The sequence below is a fragment of the Danio rerio genome, chromosome 14 (genome assembly GCF_052040795.2).
Source record: "Danio rerio strain M-AB ecotype USA chromosome 14, GRCz13ab, whole genome shotgun sequence".
NCBI classification, from domain to species: Eukaryota; Metazoa; Chordata; class Actinopteri; order Cypriniformes; family Danionidae; genus Danio; species Danio rerio.
The window spans coordinates 1,927,501-1,949,926 of record NC_141034.1 but is presented as its reverse complement, the minus strand read 5'-3'; the positions used below and the strand labels follow the sequence as shown (position 1 = coordinate 1,949,926).

Sequence of the window (22,426 nt, the reverse complement as noted above, 5' to 3'; positions counted from 1 at the left end):
ACTTCAACTATAAACAAATAGATTCAACCCAAGCTCATTCTGGAACCGTAGCCCCGTGGATGTTTCTGGAGGCCGCGATTTACGTGGCCGGAGGTACGTAAAGGCCACGTTTAGTTTTTTTCGAGCGAACGCTGCGGGGCAGTGTGGCGCCGCTCCGCCGCTCCTCTTCGCGTGGAGGGCTTTCCCGATACAATCAGTTTGTCCGCTTAGCTCACAGCGTTGCGTCGGCGGAGCGGAGGCCGAGGAGGAGGAGCCGGCCGCGGTGGACGACGACCGGAATCGAGTCCGGGGAACAGCAGGTTCCGGAAATCAGGTAAGACGAAAAACGGAATCTGAAAAATAAGGGCGAGAACGTGGCTGGATCCGAAAACGCGGTCGAAATCGAAGATGAGGGCTTTTGCTTTTTTTTTTTTTTCTGGGCGGCTTTTGCGAACCGTCGCTCGGGTTTAGGGAAGGAGGAGGAGGAGGAGGAGGGCGGCCGAGTCGGCCGATCCGGCGGCTTTTCACGCGAGAACGGCGTGGGCGCGAACGGCGCACGCTCCCGAAAGGCGCCCGAGACGCGAAAAAGCGCGCACAGCGGCCTCTCGCGGATCCGTGAAAACAAAAAACGCACGAATACGTACCTCACGGGACGTAAATAGCGGCCCGCAGAAACGTCCGCGGGGCTACGTTTCCACAATGAGCCCGGGTTGAATAGATTCCATGAAACCATCCACTTATACAAAGAGGAAAATTTGTGTTACACAACATTTCTGAACTCAATTCTATCAGAAGACACACTCAGGGACAACTAGACAGCCTCTTTCCCATTTATAATGCATGTGTGTGTGTGTGTGTGTGTGTGTGTGTGTGTGTGTGTGTGTGTGTGTGTGTGTGTGTGTGTGTGTGTGTGTGTGTGTGTGTGTCACTCCAGAATCAGTCACTCTCACAGATGTTTATGTTTCATCTGTATTTTCTGAGGAATCATTTGAGGTGAATAATGTTCTGAAGCCTCACGGAGAGCTTAATTCCAGCCGCAGCGTGAGAGAGATGCCCTGAGAAAGAGCGAGTGTGTGTGTGTGTGTGTGTGTGTGAGTGTGTGTGTGGATCCTGTTAGAGGAGCAGACGAGAGGTCACGATCCCGTCACATCTTCATTCTGGTCTCCATCACACTCGTCAGACGCTCTTCATCAGCATATAATCACACACATCTGACCTCCTCACCTCTCACACACACACACACACACACAATTCATTCATTTTTCTTCAGCTTAGTCTCTTTATTGATCAGAGGTCACCGCAGCGGAATGAACCGCCAACTATTACAGCATATTCTTCAAACAGCGGATGCCTGTCCAGCTGCAACCCAGAACTGGGAAACACCCATACACACTCATTCATACACACACACACACACGCACACTACGGCTAATTTAGTTCATCAATTCCCCTATAGCGCATGTGTTTGGACTGTGGGGGAAACCGGAGCACCCGGAGGAAACACACCACCAACACGGGGAGAACATGCAAACACCACACAGAAATGCCAACTGACCCAGCAAGGACTCAAACCAGTGACCTTCTTGCTGTGAGGCAACAGTTCTAACCACCAAATAAGCATTAATGTCTGACCTCACAGTCTACACACACACACACACACAAACACACGCAGAGTAAAAAGAGTGTTTGTGTGAGTGATGGAGCAACAGTTCTCTGTTAAACAGGCAGAGCTGATAAACACACAGCGGTGTCTGACCTCTTTCATTATCTCTCTCTCTCTCTCTCTCTCTCTCTCTCTGACTGAAAGTGCAGGAAGTTCAGTGTCTAAATGCATCAGCGTTCGCAAAGTGAGATTACAGCATGAGACTTCAAAGAAGCCGAGTGTAATCCGCTGCCATTTTAGTAATTAAAAACACGCTCAGGTTTTGCATCTACGTGAGTGTGTGTGTGTGTGTGTGTGTGTGTGTGTGTGTGTGTGTGTGTGTGTCTGTGTTTCATTAGGTGCATTTTTTATAATCGTATCCACAAAATTTTTGAAGATTTAAATCCACATTTCTGTGCTTGCTGGCAGACAATCCTGCTGAAATAAGGCATCACGGCACAGCACTCGTGAATGATTTAACAAAAACACAAATATTGTTCAAAATACTCTATTAATAATTGTATGAATAATTACTATTTATATGATATAATTCAACTAGTTTTAATAATAACAATATTACAATCAAATACAACTACTACTACTAATAATAATTATTATTATTTATTTATTTATTATTTGTTAATTATTAATTTTATTGCATTATTATGATGTATTATTATAATTATTATATTATCATTTATTAATTAGTATGTATTAACTATAATTAATAATATTTATATTATATAACTTTTAATAATAATAATAATAATAATAACAATAATAATAATAACATGATGATAATAATAATAATAATAAACAACAATAACAATAATTAGTAGTAGTAGTAGTATTTGAATTATATTTTTAATTAATTATTATTTATTATTTTTTATTAATACTATTTATGATATAATGCAACAATTTTTAAGAATGATAATAATAATAATAATAATGATAATAATAATAATAGTAACTATTTTTACAATAATAATAAAAATATAGTTTATAATAATAACAACAATAATAATAAAATAACAATAATAACAATTATGTTATTATGATTATTATTATTGCTGTTGTTGCTGTTGTTATTATTATTATTACCATTATTATTATTAATTTTTTTATTATTATTATATTATTATTATAATTATTATCATTATTACTATTATTATTAAAATTGTTGCATTGTATTATAAAAAGTATTAATCATAATTAATAAATAATAAACAATCATACATAATTTAATAATAATAATAATAATAACAGCAATAACGCCAATAATAATATGAATAATATTATATTGCTATTAAATAGCAATAATAATAACAACAACAACAACAACAACAACAACAACAACAACAACAACAATAATAATAATAATAATAATAATAATAATAATAATAATAATAATAATAATAATAGTAACAACAATAATAATAATAATAATAATAATAATAATAATAATAATAATAATAATGCTGATCACTGATTGGCTGGTGTATGTTTGTGCTGACCTCTGATTGGTTGGCGTTTGATGGTGCTGACCTCTGATTGGCAAGCGTATGGTTATACTGATCTCTGATTGGCTGGTGTATGGCTGTGGTGATCTCTGATTGGCTGGTGTATGTTTGTGCTGACCTCTGATTGGCGGGCCTATGGTTATACTGATCTCTGATTGGCTGGTGTATGGCTGTGCTGATCTCTGATTGGTTGGCGTTTGATGTATTGACCTCTGATTGGCAAGCGTATGGTTATATTTATCTCTGATTGGCTGGTGTATGGCTGTGCTGATCTCTGATTGGCTCTTACCACGTCGCTGCGGCTGAGCACCTCCAGGATGTTGTTGAGCAGTTCGATGCTGTTTTTCTTCTCATCCTGAAGTCCCTCCATCAACGCCAGACCCCCTGCCAGTTCCCGAAGCATCATGGGTAACAGCACATCACGGCAGTCTGGGGGAATAATGCATACATTAGTGCAGCTATTTAAATGTGTCATATCTTTATCACTGACCCTCACTCAAGAGCAGCTTCATCTGCCTCTCAAAATCAGCCCATTAAAAGCTCGTTGAGGCTTTGGCTCGTTACCAAACCATTATCAGCCATGATCAGTGTGATTTGCTGAGAGAGTCAGAGAGAGAGAGAGTTCAACACAATAGAGCAGAACACACAAATGACCCGCAGAAAAGACAATGATACACACTTTACGCTTAAACTGTAGTGCAATAGAGAGTGTGTGTGTATTGATGACATTGTGGGGACCAAAGTCACCACAAGTATTGCAATACCAGTAAATTTTGACCTCATTGGGACATTATTTTGGTCCCATGAGGAAAACATCTTATAAATCAGACTTTTTGAAAATGTATGAATGCATATTGTTACCTGTGAAGGTTACAATCCCCCTAAAGACAGTTTTACAAGTGTGTGTGTGTTATGCATAACATAGATTAAATCGATAAATTTCTTTGTGTATTTATGCCTCAAATCAGAAATGTTATGGAGTTTCTTTTGTAAAAAATTCAATAAAATAAAATAAAATTAAATAAAAATGTTTCAAGAAATTTAAATGCAATAATAATCAAGAATATGTCAAAACAATATGACAAAAGTACAGTTCCAAAAAAAGATTTGTTAAGTTTTCACTAAACAAATACATTTTTATGTCACTTTTTTAAAATGAATTTGAATGGCAATGAATAAATGTAAAATTAATTAAATACAATGTAAAATTAAATTAAATTAAATGTAAAATAAAACTAAATGTAAAATTAAATTAAATTAAATTAAATGTAAAATAAATACATTTAATAAAATTTTGAATTAATTAAATTAAATTAAATGTAAAATAAAACAAATTAAACTACATATCAAATTAAATTCAAATAAATTAAATGTAAAATAAAAAAAATATTGATTAAATATAAATTAAATTAAATTGCATGTAAAATATATGAAAATAAATTACGTGTAAAATTAAACTATAGATTAAATGTAAAATAAATTCAATTAAATTACATGTAAAATTAAACTAAATTAAATTAAATGCAAAATAAATTAAATTACATTTAAAATAAGTTTATTAAATTTAAAATAAATAAAATGCAAAATAAATGAAATTACATATAAAATAAATTAAACTAGATTACATGTAAAATAAATAACATAAAAATAAATAAAATAAATGTAAAATAAATTAAGTTAAATAACATGTCAAATTAAATTAAATTAAATGTAAAATAAATTAAAATACAGGTCAAATAAAATAAATCAAATGCAAAATAAATTAAATTAAATTACATTTAAAATTTAACTAGATTAAATTAAATGTAAAATAAACTGAAATAAATTAAAATACTTGTAAAATAAATTAAACTAAATAATATGTAAAATCAAATTTAATGTAAATAATTTTAATTACATGTTAAATGAAAATAAATGTACAAATAAATTAAACTAAATTTAATTAAATGTAAGACAGATTAAAATAAATGTAAAATAAATTTAATTTAATTAAATGTAAAATAAAATTAATTAAATAACACGTAAAATAAATTAAATGTAAAATAAAATAAATAACATGTAAAGGTTTTTGATATATAACAAAAAGATTTTTGTTAAAGATATAGATAGATATAGATATAAAAAATATAGATCATTTTCAACCACAATAAAATACTTTTTATCCATCTGCAACCCAACACTGGGAAACATCCAAACACTCATTCACACTCATACACTACGGACAATTTAGCCTCCCCAATTCACCTGTACCACATGTCTTTGGACTGTGGGGGAAACCAGAGCACCCGGAGGAAACCCACGCGAAGGCAGGGAGAACATGCAAACTCCACACAGAAACGCCAACTGACCCTGGCTCGAACCAGCAACCTTCTTTATGTGAATTGATCGTGCTACCCACTGCACCACGTGACACACTCTTTACTATATAATAATGTGATATAATTGTAATACTATACAATGGCAGAGGCTGTGATTCTGTTAATAATGTTCAGTTTCTTGCACAGACCGATCACTCATAACCCAACACGGTCTCTCCATATCTCAATGAAAATGAGCAGATGGATTCCTCTCTCAAGGCAACAAACAAAACCATCATAAACTCAAGGACTGCATGCTTAGACATTCATAGCGATTACCATACTTCCACAGTATTGTTGCAGCTTGGCTCTGGTAAATAAATGACAATCATAAACGACAGAATGAATGCTAATCACCGAGTTGAGCGGCAATTATATTTGTCACTTTTAATGTCCCGGTGAGATAAAGAGCGAGACTCCTCCGAGATCCATCCAGAGGGAATATATTGAGTGATTTAAGCTCATGAAGCCTTCACCGCTGTCTCTTTTTATAGACAGACCCGTTTCATCATCAATAGCAGCGCCAAGAACAACAGGGGAATGTGCCGTCGAGCGTTTTCTCAAGGCCGAACTGACCCTTCCACACCCCCGACACTGAAATACTGCACTGTGACTGTGTTCATCAGCGTCAGGATCCTAATCTGACTTTAATAAGGGGTTTGAACACAGTTGTGTGTCAGCAGTGAGTGAATATAAGCAGCTTCTAATGGTCAAAATGTATGGAGTGATTCTTTTGTGCCAATCATTTTACTTCAAATTTTGACTCAGCGATTCTTTTGTGTCAATCGCTTCAGTTAATTTTGACTCAGTGATTCATTAGTCAATCACTTCACTGAAAATTTTGACTTAGCGTTTCTTTTGCATCAATCGCTTCAGTCAATTTTGACTAACTGATTCTTTTGCGTCAATCCCTTCAGTCAATTTTGACTCAGTGATTCTTTTGCATCAATCGCTTCATTGCAAATTTTGACTCAGTGATTCTTTTGTCAATCGCTTCACTGCAAATTTTGACTCAGTGATTTTTTTGTCAATCGCTTCAGTCAATTTTGACTAACCGATTCTTTTGCGTCAATCGCTTCAGTCAATTTTGACTCAGTGATTCTTTTGCATCAATCGCTTCACTGCAAAATTTGACTCAGTGATTCTTTTGCATCAATCGCTTCACTGCAAATTTTGACTCAGTGATTCTTTTGCATCAATCGCTTCACTGCAAATTTTGACTCAGTGATTCTTTTGCATCAATCACTTCACTGCAAATTCTGACTCAGTGATTCTTTTGCATCAATCGCTTCACTGCAAATTCTGACTCAGTGATTCTTTTGTCAATCGCTTCACTGCAAATTCTGACTCAGTGATTTTTTTGTCAATCGCTTCAGTCAAGTTTGACTCAGTGATTCTTTTGTCAATCACTTTAGTCAATTTTGACTCAGTAATTCTTTTGTCAATCACTTAAGTCGATATTGACTCAGCGGTTCTTTTGTCAATTGCCTCAGTCAATTTTGACTCAGCGGTTCTTTTGTCAATCGGTTCACTGTCAATTTTGACTTAGTAATTGTTTTGTGACGATCGATTCACCCATCATTTCGACTCAGCAGTTTATGTTGATCGATTCACTATCTATTTTGACTCAGTGCTTCTTTTGTACCAATCGATTCACTATCAATATTGACTCAGTAATTCTTTTGTGCTGATCACGTCACTGTTAATTTTGACACAGCGATTCTTTTGTGCTGATCACGTCACGGTTAAATTTGACTCAGCAGTTTGTGTTGATCGATTCACTATCTATTTTGACTCAGTGATTCTCTTGCGACAAACGCTTCACTGTCAGTTTTGACTCAGTGATTCTTTTGTGCCGATTGCTTCACTATCTATTTTGACTCAGTGATTCTTATGTGCCGATGGATTCACTGTTAATTTTGACTCAGCAGTTTGTGTTGATCGATTCACTATCAATATTGACTCAGCTATTCTTTTGTGCTGATCACTTCACTGTTAATTTTGACTCAGTGATTCTTTCGTGCTGATCACGTTACTGTTAAATTTGACTCAGCAGTTTGTGTTGATCGATTCACTATCAATATTGACTCAGCTATTCTTTCGTGCTGATCACGTTACTGTTAATTTTGACTCAGCGATTCTTTTGTGCCGATCACTTCACTGTTAAATTTGACTCAGCAGTTTGTGTTGATCGATTCACTATCTATTTTGACTCAGTGATTCTCTTGCGACAAACGCTTCACTGTCAGTTTTGACTCAGTGATTCTTTTGTGCCGATTGCTTTACTATCTATTTTGACTCAGTGATTCTTATGTGCCGATGGATTCACTGTTAATTTTGACTCAGCAGTTTGTGTTGATCGATTCACTATCAATATTGACTCAGTGATTCTTTCGTGCTGATCACGTCACGGTTAATTTTGACTCAGTGATTCTTTTGTGCAGATCACTTCACTGTTAATTTTGACTCAGCGATTCTTTTGTGCAGATCACTTCACTGTTAATTTTGACTCAGCGATCCTTTTGTGCCGATCGCTTCACTGTTAATTTTGACTCAGCAGTTCATGCCGATCTATTTTGACTCGATAAGTAAACACCGAATCAAATTTCAGTTTTGCCTGAACTACCCCTTTAAGTTACAAAACCCGAGCAATCTACCTAAACACATTGCTAATTACACTTTGAATCATGCATTTAGTAATCTGCAGTGAATGCATTTTAAAAAGCAACCTTCCCAGGCCTGCGTGGACATGGAGAATGACCTGCACACACCACACATCATGAGCTGACGCTGCTTTCGGCTGAGCTCAGAAAAAAAAAAAGCCCTGAGTCAACAAGCACTGTATTACTGAATCCTGATCCTGGCCCACAGCCACGCCAGCGGACGGACAAAAGTGCTCCATGCATCACTTACTGTAGATGACTTCTACAAATAATGCTGTTCAGATTGGAGGAGCGTGAGAATATATAATAGTGAACATCTACCACTTACTTTTCTTAGTATATTCTGCTTCCTTAAACCTATTAACAGCTTTCTGAGAGAAGTGAAGACACTCATTTACACCTGATGTTAATATCTCAGGTGATCTTTTCACAGGTGACACATCGCTGAAGAGTTTCTGACTGCATACCAACGTACAGTATGAGCAAACCCTCAGCGGCCACTTTATTAGGTACACCTGTCCAACTGCTCATTATTGCAAATTTCTAATCAGCCAATCACATGGCAGCAACTCAATGCATTGAGGCATGTAGACATGGTCAAGATGATCTGCTGCAGTTCAAAGCGAGCATCAGAAGAGATTGGCATCATGGATGTGCCGCCGACAAATCTGCAGCAACTGTGTGATGCTATCATGTCAATATGGAGCAAAATCTCTGAGGAATATTGTTAAATCTCTGTCATGAAGGATTAAGGCAGTTCTAAAGGCAAAAGGGGATCCAACCCGGTACTAGTAAGGTGTACCTAATAAAGTGGCTGGTGAGAGTATATGGCAAATACAAAATAACACAACAATCCTAATAGACAAGACAATATTAAATGCACATAGAGCAAACTATAAAATATCAATATATTATGAAAGCAAAGTGTAAATGTAATGTTTTTACAACGTAACATTATATACATATAATAACAAGCCATGGTAAACACGAGCTCAAACAAACCTTGTCGTCTTGATGAACAGCCACAAAGCCAAGAAGAAGAGCACAATCTGCGGTGTCCTGTTGTTATGAGACCTAAATCGCGAGCAGTTTTCGAGAGAGAGCTCATGTGCGCGTCTATATTTGAAATAAGGAACTTTGTGAGCTGATGATAATAACGTGCGTGTGATTATTGAAGTGCTTCTGACATCCGATCCTTTCAGAAACGGACAAACGCGAGAGTGACACGCAAAAAACAAAGGAGCAAATGATTCTTTCAGCAACATAAGACATGAACAAACTGCCCTGTTGAACTATTATTATCGCCTACTGGACTATTATGAACTCAGAATGGCGGACTTACTCTGTAACAGAGGCTACATGTGCTGGGGAAGATTAAAGACACAGGTGAGAGGTTTGCACTGACTATATAGGTTTCGTATCGTTCATGAACCCACTCTGTGGAAACGACCCCTCACGCCTATGAATATATGAATATATGAATATATGAATATTTTAACGATAAATATTTTCCCGCTTAGACTGGGATCATGCATTCACAGTGGTATGACCCATTATAGGGGTGGTCATATGTTTATTTATATAACCTCTTATTGTGATTATTAACACGGTTGTGTCAGATATTGATCAGAGCAAACTATTTCTCATTAATTACAAGGCTGACCACATTTAAAACGCTTTGTAAAATTATAAATAATGTTTTCTAGATGTCAGTATCCCTATTGTTAGATATTTATAAGCTAGTGTGTGTCAAAACAGGTTCAAAATTCACATTTAGAAGATATAAACCTGATATAGTCATGTAGAGCTTGCAGTTTGCCACGTCCTCCTGACTGGATCAACAATTACTGATGCCACCTCATACCTCAGTTTCTCATCAAATCTTCTGACCAATCAAATGTTCTCTAGTGTCTGGCATGCCCCGCCCCTTTTTTTCTTATTTGCATTTCATTTGATGCACTTGAGCTCAACCACTCACTAGCAGAGCTGTGATGAAACAAAACACTACTGGCTGTTTTTAAAGGGGAGGAGCTACCGTATGCCCCGCCCTCTCTTCATGCTTCAGTCAAAGCATTGAATAGCAGCGCACATTTCAAAGCACTTCACAGGAGCTTTAACTTGAGCTGCAGTACTTGAGATCTAATTGAATCCTGTGTCTATGACTGTGACTGTGGATGTTCAGGTGTGTCTCTCCACTGTTAACACTCGTGTTTCTCTATGACGAGGCGTGCGGAGCTGCAGATTCACCTGTGCTGCTCTCCTGCAGGCGGATGGAGAGAGCAGCTGGAAATTGGATCCTCTGCGCTCGGAAATGTGGTTAACAGACTGATGACAGCTGAAGCCGGCGGCTGCACACTTAAATGTGCGCACACACAGAAACATACACACACAGACAGACACACAAGTGCGCACGTACATACACACTGAGGTTGCCTCTGTTTTGGAGCCGGGCTCTCACTTTAGATTTCTTGGGCTCAATGTTGATAATGGAGACTGTACAAGGCTTAGAAACTTTACAGCTTGAGGAATGACGTGTTTCTGCTGGCAGAGAGTCTGACTCTGTGTTTGCCAAATAGACTTTTACATTTCGCGAGTCACTGGTGCTGCTTGTGCAAAGATCATGATGCCAGGAAAGTTGCCAGGGCATTAATATGTGGTTGCTAGGATATTCCAACAAAACAGAGTAGCTGTAGCAGGATTTAGATTTATGCTCTGCATTAAAGAGATTTTATTGTATTATTATTATTATTATTATTATTATTATTATTATTATTATTATTATTATTATTATTAAAGCGTACAGCTTTTTATATTAATTAATTTATTATTAATATTAATATAATAATAATAATAATAATAAAAATAAAGTGTACTGCTTTTTTATTTTATTTAATCAATTTATTATTAATAATAATATTAATATTATTATTATTATTACTATTATAATTATTGTTATAATTATTATTATCATTATTATTATTAATTTTATTATTATTATTAATGCGTAAAGCTTTTTATTTTATTTTATAATTTTATTATTATTATTATTATTATTATTATTATTTATATTTATTACAAAATTTTATTATTATTATTATTATTATTATTATTATTATTATTATTATTATTATTATTATTAAATTTTATTGATTTCGTTGAATAAATTGTATTATTATTATTATTATTATTATTATTATTATTATTAAAGCGTATAGCTTTTTTATTTTATTAAATTGTATTATTATTATAATTTAATGTAAAATTTAAATAGTAATAATAATAATAATAATAATAATAATAATAATAATAATAATAATAATGTGTACAGCTTTTTTATTTTATTTTATTAATTTAACTATTTTTATTATTATTTAAATTTATTATAATAATTATATTATTATTATTATTATTATTATTATTATTATTATTATTATTATTATTAATATTACATTTTATTGATTTCATTTTATACATTTTCCTTTCATTATTATTATAAATAATAATAAGAATAAATAATAAATAATTATTATTAATTATTATTGTTGTTTTTATCAATATTGTTGTTATTATTTAAAATTATTCTAATAACAAATTATTGTATTTTATTATTATTATTATTATTATTATTATTATTATTATTTAATTAAAATATTATTATTATTATTTCATTCATTCATTTTCTTTTCGGCTTAGTCCCTTTATTAATCCAGGGTCGCCACAGTGGAATGATCCGCCAACTTATCCAGCACATGCTTTTACGCAGCGAATGCCCTTCCAGCTGCAACCCATTACTGGGAAACATTTTCTACACACTCATTTACAGTCACTACGGACTACGGACAATTTAGCCTACCCAATTCACCTGTACCACATGTCTTTGGACTGTGGGGGAAACTGGAGCACCCGGAGGAAACACACGGGAACGCAGGGAGAACAAGCAAACTCCACACAGAAACGTCTTATTAATTATGTATAATTATTTACATTAATTATTATTGTTATTATCAATATTGTTGTTATTATTATTGTTAGCACGATCACCTCACAGCAAGAAGGTCGGCTAGACCTCGGCTAGGTCAGTTGGCGTTTCAGTGTGGAGTTTGCATGTTCTCCTTGTGTTGGGTTTCCTCCGGTTGCTCCGGTTTCCCCCACAAGTCCAAAGACATGCGCCATAGGTGCAATAGGTAGGCTAAATTGTCTGTAGTGTATATGTGTGAATGAGTATGTTGGATATTGCCAGTGATGGGTTGCAGCTGGAAGGGCATCCCCTTTGTAAAACGTATGCTGGATAAGTTGGCAGTTCATTCCGCTGTGGCGACCCCTGATTAATAAAGGGACTAAGCCGAAAGGAATATGAATGAATGAACAAGTAACCACAGTGTAAAAATCCCCTGCGGACACCAACCATATGTTGATTTTAACACGCTAACGCAAATCTGTCATGCTATCAGTATTACCTATTATTATTATTATAACAAAACAAGCTTTTTTAATGATCTCCTGCTAACAGACACCTGTCTCTCTTCCCATCATGCATTGCATCTCCTCCAGGTGATGAGGCTAATACACTGCGGTTAATTGTGCAGCATATAAATGTCTTCTTGCTCATCGCTCATATCAGAGTGACACCTGGCCAAATGGGGTCTCGTTTTTGCAGCGGCGACCGGAAAATTTTCAATTAAAATGCCTGTCAGGACGGCTTACTGTGATTCACAAATAAATAAATGACACACGAATATATAAACGAGCAAACAGCCCAGACAGAAGAGGAATCCTCACACTGTGATGTCAGGAAGCCTCTCAACCAATCGCAGGATGGTGCTCATGAATATTAATGAGGAGCTGTATGACTCATAAAATGCATGAATTTGATCCTGAAGCTGATGTCGAATGCAAACCAAGAGGATGGGAATCTAGAAATGGTTATTTGTGGCTCTGATTTCAGGGCAAACTCTTGTAGTCGAGCAGAGGCCGAAAACTCTAAAAATAGAAAAAAATAGAAAATAGGAATATGCTGTTTCCTTTTACTGTATTATTATTATTATTATTGTTATTATTATTATTATTATTATTATTATTATTATTATTATTATTATTATTATTAAAGCATATAGCTTTTTATTTTATTAAATTTTATTATTATTATTTAAATGTATTATAATTGTATTATTATTATCATTATCATTAATAATAATATTAATAATAATAATAAAATAATAATACTAATAATATTAATAATAATAATAATAATAATAATAATAATAATAAAGTGTTTTGTTTTTATTAATTTTATTATTATTATTATTATTATTATTATTATTATTATTTACATTTATTATAATAATTACAATATTATTATTATTATTATTATTATTATTATTATTATTATTATTATTATCACATTTTATTGATTTCATTTTTTAAATTGTATTATTATTATTATTATTATTATTATTATTATTAAAGCGTATAACTTTAATTTTATTAAATTTTATTATTATTATTATTTAAATGTATATTATTGTTATTATATTATTATTATTATTATTATTAATAATAATAATAATAATAATAATAATAATAATAATAATAATAATAATAAAAACAATGATAATAATAATAAAGTGTTTTTTATTTTCTTTATTTTTTTATAAATTTTAATATTATTATTATTATTTAAATCTATTATAATAATTACATTATTATTATTATTATTATTATTATTATTATTATTACTACATTTTATTGATTTATAAATTGTCTTATTATTATTATTGGTATTATTATTATTATTATTAATATTATTATTATTATTATTATTATTATTATTATTATTAAAGCGTATAGCTTTTATTTTTATTAAATTTTATTATTATTTAAATGTATTATTATTATTATTATTATTATTATTATTATTATTATTATTATTATTATGATCATGAAATGCATGAATTTGATCCTGAAGCTGATGTCGAATGCAAACCAAGAGGATGGGAATCTAGAAATGGTTATTTGTGGCTCTGATTTCAGGGCAAACTCTTGTAGTCGAGCAGAGGCCGAAAACTCTGAAAAAATAGAAAAAAAAAGAAAATAGGAATATGCTGTTTCCTTTTACTGTATTATTATTATTATTATTATTGTTATTATTATTATTATTATTATTATTATTATTAAAGCATATAGCTTTTTATTTTATTAAATTTTATTATTATTATTTAAATGTATTATAATTGTATTATTATTATCATTATCATTAATAATAATATTAATAATAATAATAAAATAATAATACTAATAATATTAATAATAATAATAATAATAATAATAATAATAATAAAGTGTTTTGTTTTTATTAATTTTAATATTATTATTATTATTATTATTATTATTATTTACATTTATTATAATAATTACAATATTATTATTATTATTATTATTATTATTATCACATTTTATTGATTTCATTTTTTAAATTGTCTTATTATTATTATTATTATTATTATTATTATTATTAAAGCGTATAACTTTAATTTTATTAAATTTTATTATTATTATTATTTAAATGTATATTATTGTTATTATATTATTATTATTATTATTATTAATAATAATAATAATAATAATAATAATAATAATAATAATAATAAAAACAATGATAATAATAATAAAGTGTTTTTTATTTTCTTTATTTTTTTATAAATTTTAATATTATTATTATTATTTAAATCTATTATAATAATTACATTATTATTATTATTATTATTATTACTACATTTTATTGATTTATAAATTGTCTTATTATTATTATTGGTATTATTATTATTATTATTACTATTATTATTATTATTATTATTATTATTATTATTAAAGCGTATAGCTTTTATTTTTATTAAATTTTATTATTATTTAAATGTATTATTATTATTATTATTATTATTATTATTATTATTATTATTATTATTATGATCATGAAATGCATGAATTTGATCCTGAAGCTGATGTCGAATGCAAACCAAGAGGATGGGAATCTAGAAATGGCTATTTGTGGCTCTGATTTCAGGGTAAACTCTTGTAGTCGAGCAGAGACCGAAAACAGATCAATATCAGGCAGTAAATAGGAATATGCTGTTTCTTTTCACTGCAGACTCGCAAGAGTGTAAAATACCTCAGGCCTGTCAGACTAATTCTGGACAAAAACAACAATAACACCATTGCCAGAATAAGATCAGCAATTAAAATAAGAACTGTTCAGATGAAACACAATTAACAGTGAGGGCAGGTAATATACTTGTCCATCATTAGTGGTAAACTGTAAATGTAAACTGAGCACTTGTCAACTCAACGCTTACAAATGACACATATTTTACTGCAATATATATTATGATCATTCATTCATTTTCCATCAGCTTAGTCCCTTATTTATCAGGGGTTTGCCACAGCGGAATGAACCACCAACTATTCCAGCATATGTTTTACACAGAGTTGAGTTGAAAATGTATATAAGCTGTGTGTGTGTGTGTGTGTGTGTGTGTGTGTGTGTGTGTGTGTGTGTGTGTGAATGTGAGAATAGATATATACATTAGATGTCGCCTACCCCGTTGTTGTCTATTGGAAGGAATGCGTCAATAGAGCCGCCATTTTAGTACAGGGTAGCGCTCCTTTGAAATGAATGAGGGACCAAGCTGCAGTGGAGGACTGTGGCCATCTAGAGCCTGAGATATACACATATACCTATAATTTGGATTTTTCCCTTAAGTTAGTATGTCATTTTTTTTTTTTTTTTTTTTTTTTTATTACGACACATTCCTTTTCTACATTGGTGGATCAGTGATCGCACAGGCAATCCTGACAAAAAGCTTGTGTTTGTGTGTACAGAAATGTACTATTCACCCTGCCTGTTAAATGTGATCTAATCATGTCCTGAAACACAGCTCCTCTCCTGCTTTCACTGCTCATACTGACGGAGGGAGCGATTCGTTTGTGAATGAATCTCCGTTATGAACGACTCTTTCACTAACGTTAGCCGACAATAATACAAGTTTCTGGCAGCGCAGCATCTCGTTGTCATGCTTATTTTGCATTGTTTGCTGATTTTATTCAACAAAACTAGCATAAGCCGAGTGTTTAGTGCGAGTTGGAGCTGCTTTGCCGTATGGTGAATGCAGTAAGTGACTGTTATCATCAATAACGTTACCTGATTAGCACAACAGTTCATAACATACAAAAACGAAACCTTACCTATGAAATGTTCTGCCTCTGTGCTTTGTTTTCTTAGTTTGCTCGTTACTACACCCATAGACAGCGCGAAAGTCCAGCATCTTCACGTAATAACACTGCCTTGACTAGTGCTGTTGAATGACATTTGTCCTGGGAGCACTGTACCAATATGGCGGCGCTATTGACGCGTTCCTTTGCGATATCTAGTGTGTATATCTACGGAACGTGAGTATGTGGGTATTTCCCAGTAATGGGTTGCAGATGGAAGGGCATCCGCTGCCTAAAACATATGCTGTATAAGTTGGCGGTTCATTCCACTGTGGCGGCCCCTGATTAATAAAGGAACTAAGCCAAAAATGAATGAATGAATGAATAAGTAACTATTAGTCTGCAAAAATAACTTGAAGCACAGATGATACGCAGATTTTACAACAAATACAATGGAGGTTGAACACTTGGATAATCAATCATCGCCCATCATCAAACACACACACACACACGCGCGCGCAGAACACAATCCATCATGGCTCTCATGAGGAAAATCATCCGACTCTTTAGTAAAACACACACACACACACACACACACACACACACACACACACACACACACACACACACACACACACAAACACATTCATCACCCGTCTGCATCTCATTGAAGTTAAAGAGCATGAACACACACACACACACACACACACACATTCACATTCATCACTTTATAGCATCTAGTTAAGAGGGCGTTTGGCAGGAGCAGGCCACAGGCTATCATATAAACCCAGAGAAACACAGCAGAGAGAACACAAATACAGAGAGGACAGAAGAGAAGCAGAGAGAGGCGTTCATTTAATTTACAGAAATATAGGATTAGACTTGTGCGCACTAATATCTATACAAAATTAATTTTTGTGGAATACATTTTTTTAAACTCAAATTCATTTCCTAAAATGTGCGTGTGCATGTGTGTGTGAGTGTGTGTGAGAGAGAGAAAGAAAGTGAGAGTGTGTGTGCGTCTGTGTGTGCATGTATGTGTCTGTGTGTGTATGAGTCAATGTGTGTGCGTGCATGTGTACGTGCGTGCACGTGCGTGCATGTGTGTGCATGCATGTGTCCATGTGTGTGCGTTATGTGAGTGTGTCTGTGTATGCATGCATGTATCTATATGTGTCCGTTATTTATGTGTGCGTGCATGTGTGTGAGTGTGTATGTGTGTGTCTGCGAGAGAGAGAGAAAAAGAGAGTGTGTGTGTGTCTGTGTGTGCATGCATGTGTCTGTGTGTGTGTGTGTTAGGTGTGTGTATGTGTGTGTCTGTGTGTGCATGCGTCTATGTGTGTGTGCGTGTGCATGTGTGTGTCTGTGTGTGCATGCATGTGTCTATATTTGTCCGATCTGTATGTGTGCGTGCATGTGTGTGTGCGTGCATGAGTGTGAGTGTGTATGTGTGTGTCTGTGAGAGAGAGAGAGAGAGAAAAAGAGAGAGAGAAAGAGAGAGAGTGTGTGTGTGTGTCTGTGTGTGCATGCATTTGTCTATGTGTGTGTGTGTTATGTGTGTGCATGTGTGTGTCTGTGTGTGCATGCGTCTATGTGTGTGTGCGTGCATGTGTGTGTCTGTGTGTGCATGCGTCTATGTGTGTGTGCGTGCATGTGTGTGTCTGTGTGTGCATGCATGTGTCTATATTTGTCCGTTCTGTATGTGTGCGTGCATGTGTGTGTGCGTGCATGAGTGTGAGTGTGTATGTGTGTGTCTGTGAGAGAGAGAGAGAGAAAAAGAGAGAGAGAAAGAGAGTGTGTGTGTGTGTGTGTGTGTCTGTGTGTGCATGCATGTGTCTATGTGTGTGTGTGTTATGTGTGTGCATGTGTGTGTCTGTGTGTGCATGCGTCTATGTGTGTGTGCATGCATGTGTGTGTCTGTGTGTGTATGCGTCAATGTGTGTGCGTGCATGTGTGTGACTGTGTGTGCATGCATGTGTCCATGTGTGTGCGTTATGTGAGTGTGTCTGTGTATGCATGCATGTGTCCATGTGTGTGCGTTATGTGAGTGTGTCTGTGTATGCATGCATGTGTCTATATGTGTACGTTATGTGTATGTGTGTGCATGTGTGTGTCTGTGTGTGCATGCATGAGTCTATGTGTGTGCAATAAGTGTGTGTGTGTGTATGCATGTGTGTGTCTGTGTGTGCATGCGTCTGTGTTTGCATGCATGTGTGTCTGTGTGTGCATGCGTCTATGCCTATGTGCATGTGTGTGCGTTGTGTGTGTGTGTGTGTGTATGCATGTATGTGTCTATGTGTGTGCGTGCATGTGTGTGTGTGCATGTGTGTGCCTGTGTGTGCATATGTGGGTCTGTGTGAATTTGTGTCTGTCTGTGTGTGTGTTCACTCTGTATATGCATGTGATTTTCGTGCGTATGTATGTATGTATGTGTATGTATATATGTTTAGCGTGTGTGTGCATGTTTGTGCGTGTGTATGTGTATATGTATCTGTGTGAGCTTGTATGTGCGTTTTTCGTGTGTTTAATGTGTGCATGTTCAGTGTGTGTATGCACGTTTGTGTACGTGTATCTCGGTGAGCTTGTGGTTGTTATGTGTGTGTCTGTGTGTATCTCTGTGTGTGTGTGTATCTGTGAATTTGTTCTCTGTATGCATTTGTGTGTTTGTGTGTGCATGTTTCGCATTTGTGTGTGTTATGCATGTGTGTGTGTCTGTGTGTGAATGAGTGTTTTTGTGCATGTGTGTGTTTAATGTCTGCATGTTCATTGTTTGTGTTTTGCGAGTGTACATGTGTGTGTGTGTGTGTGTGTGTATGAATGAGTGTGTCTGTGTGTGAATGAGTGTGTTTTTGTGCTTGTGTGTGTATATGTATCTATGTGAGCTTGTGTGTGTGTGTATATCTGTGTAAGTGTGTGTGTCTCTGTATGTCTGCATGTGAATGTGTGTGTGTGTGTTTGTGTGTGTGTGTGTGTGTGTGTGTGTGTGTGTGTGTGTGTGTGTGTGTGTGTGTGTGTGTGTGTGTGTGTGTGTGTGTGTGTTTCACCTTGTCTATGGAAGAGTCTGCTGCCCACTATCTCAGTCATGGAGCTCACTTTGTGTTTCTGTAGTTTATCCGGAGGGATACAGGTGTAGAAATCGTACAACAGCTTACTGAAACACACACACACACACACACACACAGAGAGAGAGAGAGAGAGAGAGAGAGAGAGAGAGGTCACACATGACACAAGAGTCAGTTATCATTCATTCATTTTCCTTAATCTTAGTCTCTATCTCAGGGGTTAACACTGTGGAATGAACTGCCGACTATTCCAGCCTATGTTTTACGCAGCGGATGCCCTTCCAGCTGCAACCCAGTACTGGGAAACACCCACACACTCATACACTACAGCCAATGTAGTTCATCAATCCCCCTAATAGTGCATGTGTTTGGACTGTGGGGGAAACCAGAGCACCCAAAGCAAACACACAACTCGGACTCGAGCCAGACGCCTTCTTGCTGTGAGGCTCTAGTGCTAACCATTGAGCCACTGTGCCTCCATATGTTCATTTCAACTTAACTAAAAAGATGCAATGAAGGATCTTCATGCATAGAGTTAAATAACGTATAAGAATAGAAGGAATGACTGAATGTACACACACACAGGCAAAGAAAGCGAGCTGTGTTTTATTGATCGCGTCTCAGAGAAACCACAGTATGATATCGAGCGAGTCTGAGTCAGTATACAGTGATGAAGCACACTTTCAGCTCTAACTGGATAAACCACTCCAAAACACAGTGCTTTTCAGAGCAAGCGGCTCCGTCAACTCATTTAAGCTCACGTGAAATTAAAATAAGGGGCTGCTCTATGTCCCGCCCTCTCTTCATGTTTCTGCTGAGATTACTGCACATTTCAAAGCAAATTAAGCGCATGTTTGTGTCATTTGTTTGAGACTGAGATCTGAATAAGGGCTGTTTATTGGGAAATATTAGAGATATTAATAATTATTATTCCTATTGTAAGACTCACCTGAGGAGTTTAGCATTAAAAACGGTCTCCACATCTTGCAGGACTGTTGGTAAATACTTCAGAGCAGCCACCTACACACACACACACACACACACACACACACACACACACACACACACACACACACACACACACACATATATATATAAGCTTTACTATGTTGTATTGCATATTTTATACCTAATATGCTTTACAATTAAATTATACTGTATAACATCTTGAGTTGTTTAATAGTATTACAATATAAAACATATTTAGAAAATTAATAACCAATAATAAGTTTATGTAATCTGTTATATTGCTCTGCATGCTGTATATTTTATAATGAAAATTATATAACATCATATTTATTTTGTTTAATAATGCATACACAAAGTTATGACGTAATGTATAAAACTAAAATTATGTACAAGCGATATGAATATTTTATATGATCAAATTATTAGATTTTACAAATAAATTTATAATATTATTTCTATTATAATATTTTTATATATTATAATATTATTTATATTTATTATAAATTTATAATATTTATAATATAATATATAATAAATAAAAAAACATACATATATATATATATATATATATATATACATATATATATATATATATATATATATATATATATATATATATATATATATATATACATACATAAATGTTTATATAATAATAGTTTATATATATTATATATTATATTATAACAGTTTATATATATATATATATATATATATATATATATATATATATATATATATATATATATATATATATTATAAATATTATACACACAATAAACTATTATAATATAATATATAATATACATAAACTATAGTGCATAGATTAAAACATTTTAGAGTATAAAATCCTATTTTCAATGAAAATAATCAACATTTTTGTCTAATAATATGTACATAATTAAATATGTTACAATAATAATTTAAATGCTACAATATGTACATTATTTTAGTATTGCTATTAATAATAAAACACAGTATGTCTGTGTCTTAACGCTGTACAGTGCAGTATGTGTGTATCTGACTGACCTGCTGCAGTAGTGTAGTGGTGTAGTCGCTTTTCATCAGGTTATTGATGGACTCGAATAAACTTTTGAGAGATTCTTCAAACTCAGCCTGTTCTTTGCCTTCATAGAGTCTGAAAATAGAGAAACACAAGACATCATGCATATGTTCACACACTTGCTGGATGTTGGACTCATTTCACACCAAACACATAAAACATCTGAAGATTTAACATTTAGATTAACAGAGTGGCTGATGCTGAAATATAAAAGCTTTCTTTGAGGACCAAAATATAAATAAATAAATAAATAAATAAATAAATAAATAAATAAATATTTTAATAAAACGAATAAAAATTAAAATAAATAATGTTTGTATTAAAATAAAAACCAATAAAAATATATAAAAAAATATTTGTGAATAAAATAAAAACTATTAAATTAATCAATTAAATTAAAAAATAAATTAACTAAATAAATAAATAAATACATATTTTAATTAAAATACAAAAATAAAAACTAAAAAATATATATTTATATTAAAATAAATAAAAAATTTAAAAAGTAAAAAATACAAAATATGAAATAAATAATTAAATAAAAAATTATAATTAATTAATAATAATTTAAAATAAAAAAATAAATATATTTTATTAGTTTATTAGTAATTAAACTGTTTATTATTTATTAGTTCATCAGTAACTACTGCCTTGTAATTAATAAGCAGTAACTTAGTCAAACAGATTTTTTTAATTCATAAATTTTATGTTTATTAATATATACAAATTTGAAAATGTATGTTGTGATGTGTTAAAATAAAACTATAATAAAGTATATAAATATTACTAAAGAAAAAATATTACAATAAATAATTAAATAAAAAATACTATAACATAAAATTATAATATTTTATTTTTAAAAAGTTTCTTTAGTAATTTTATAGATTTTATATGAAAGTATATCATTTATTCAGGCATTTTAAAATAAAGTGCCAACATTTACAATGAAACAAGTAGATAGCA

General features: G+C 33.1%; 1 protein-coding gene across 1 annotated transcript in view; it reads right to left on the bottom strand.

Moving 5' to 3' along the window:
- Positions 1 to 22,426, bottom strand: part of dock2 (dedicator of cytokinesis 2) — a 158,858-nt gene that overhangs the window by 91,149 nt on the left and 45,283 nt on the right. Inside the window, 4 exon segments of the mRNA NM_001440749.1 lie at positions 3,434 to 3,573; positions 19,414 to 19,520; positions 20,381 to 20,451; positions 21,430 to 21,538. Of these exon segments, the coding sequence (NP_001427678.1) occupies positions 3,434 to 3,573; positions 19,414 to 19,520; positions 20,381 to 20,451; positions 21,430 to 21,538 (427 nt within the window).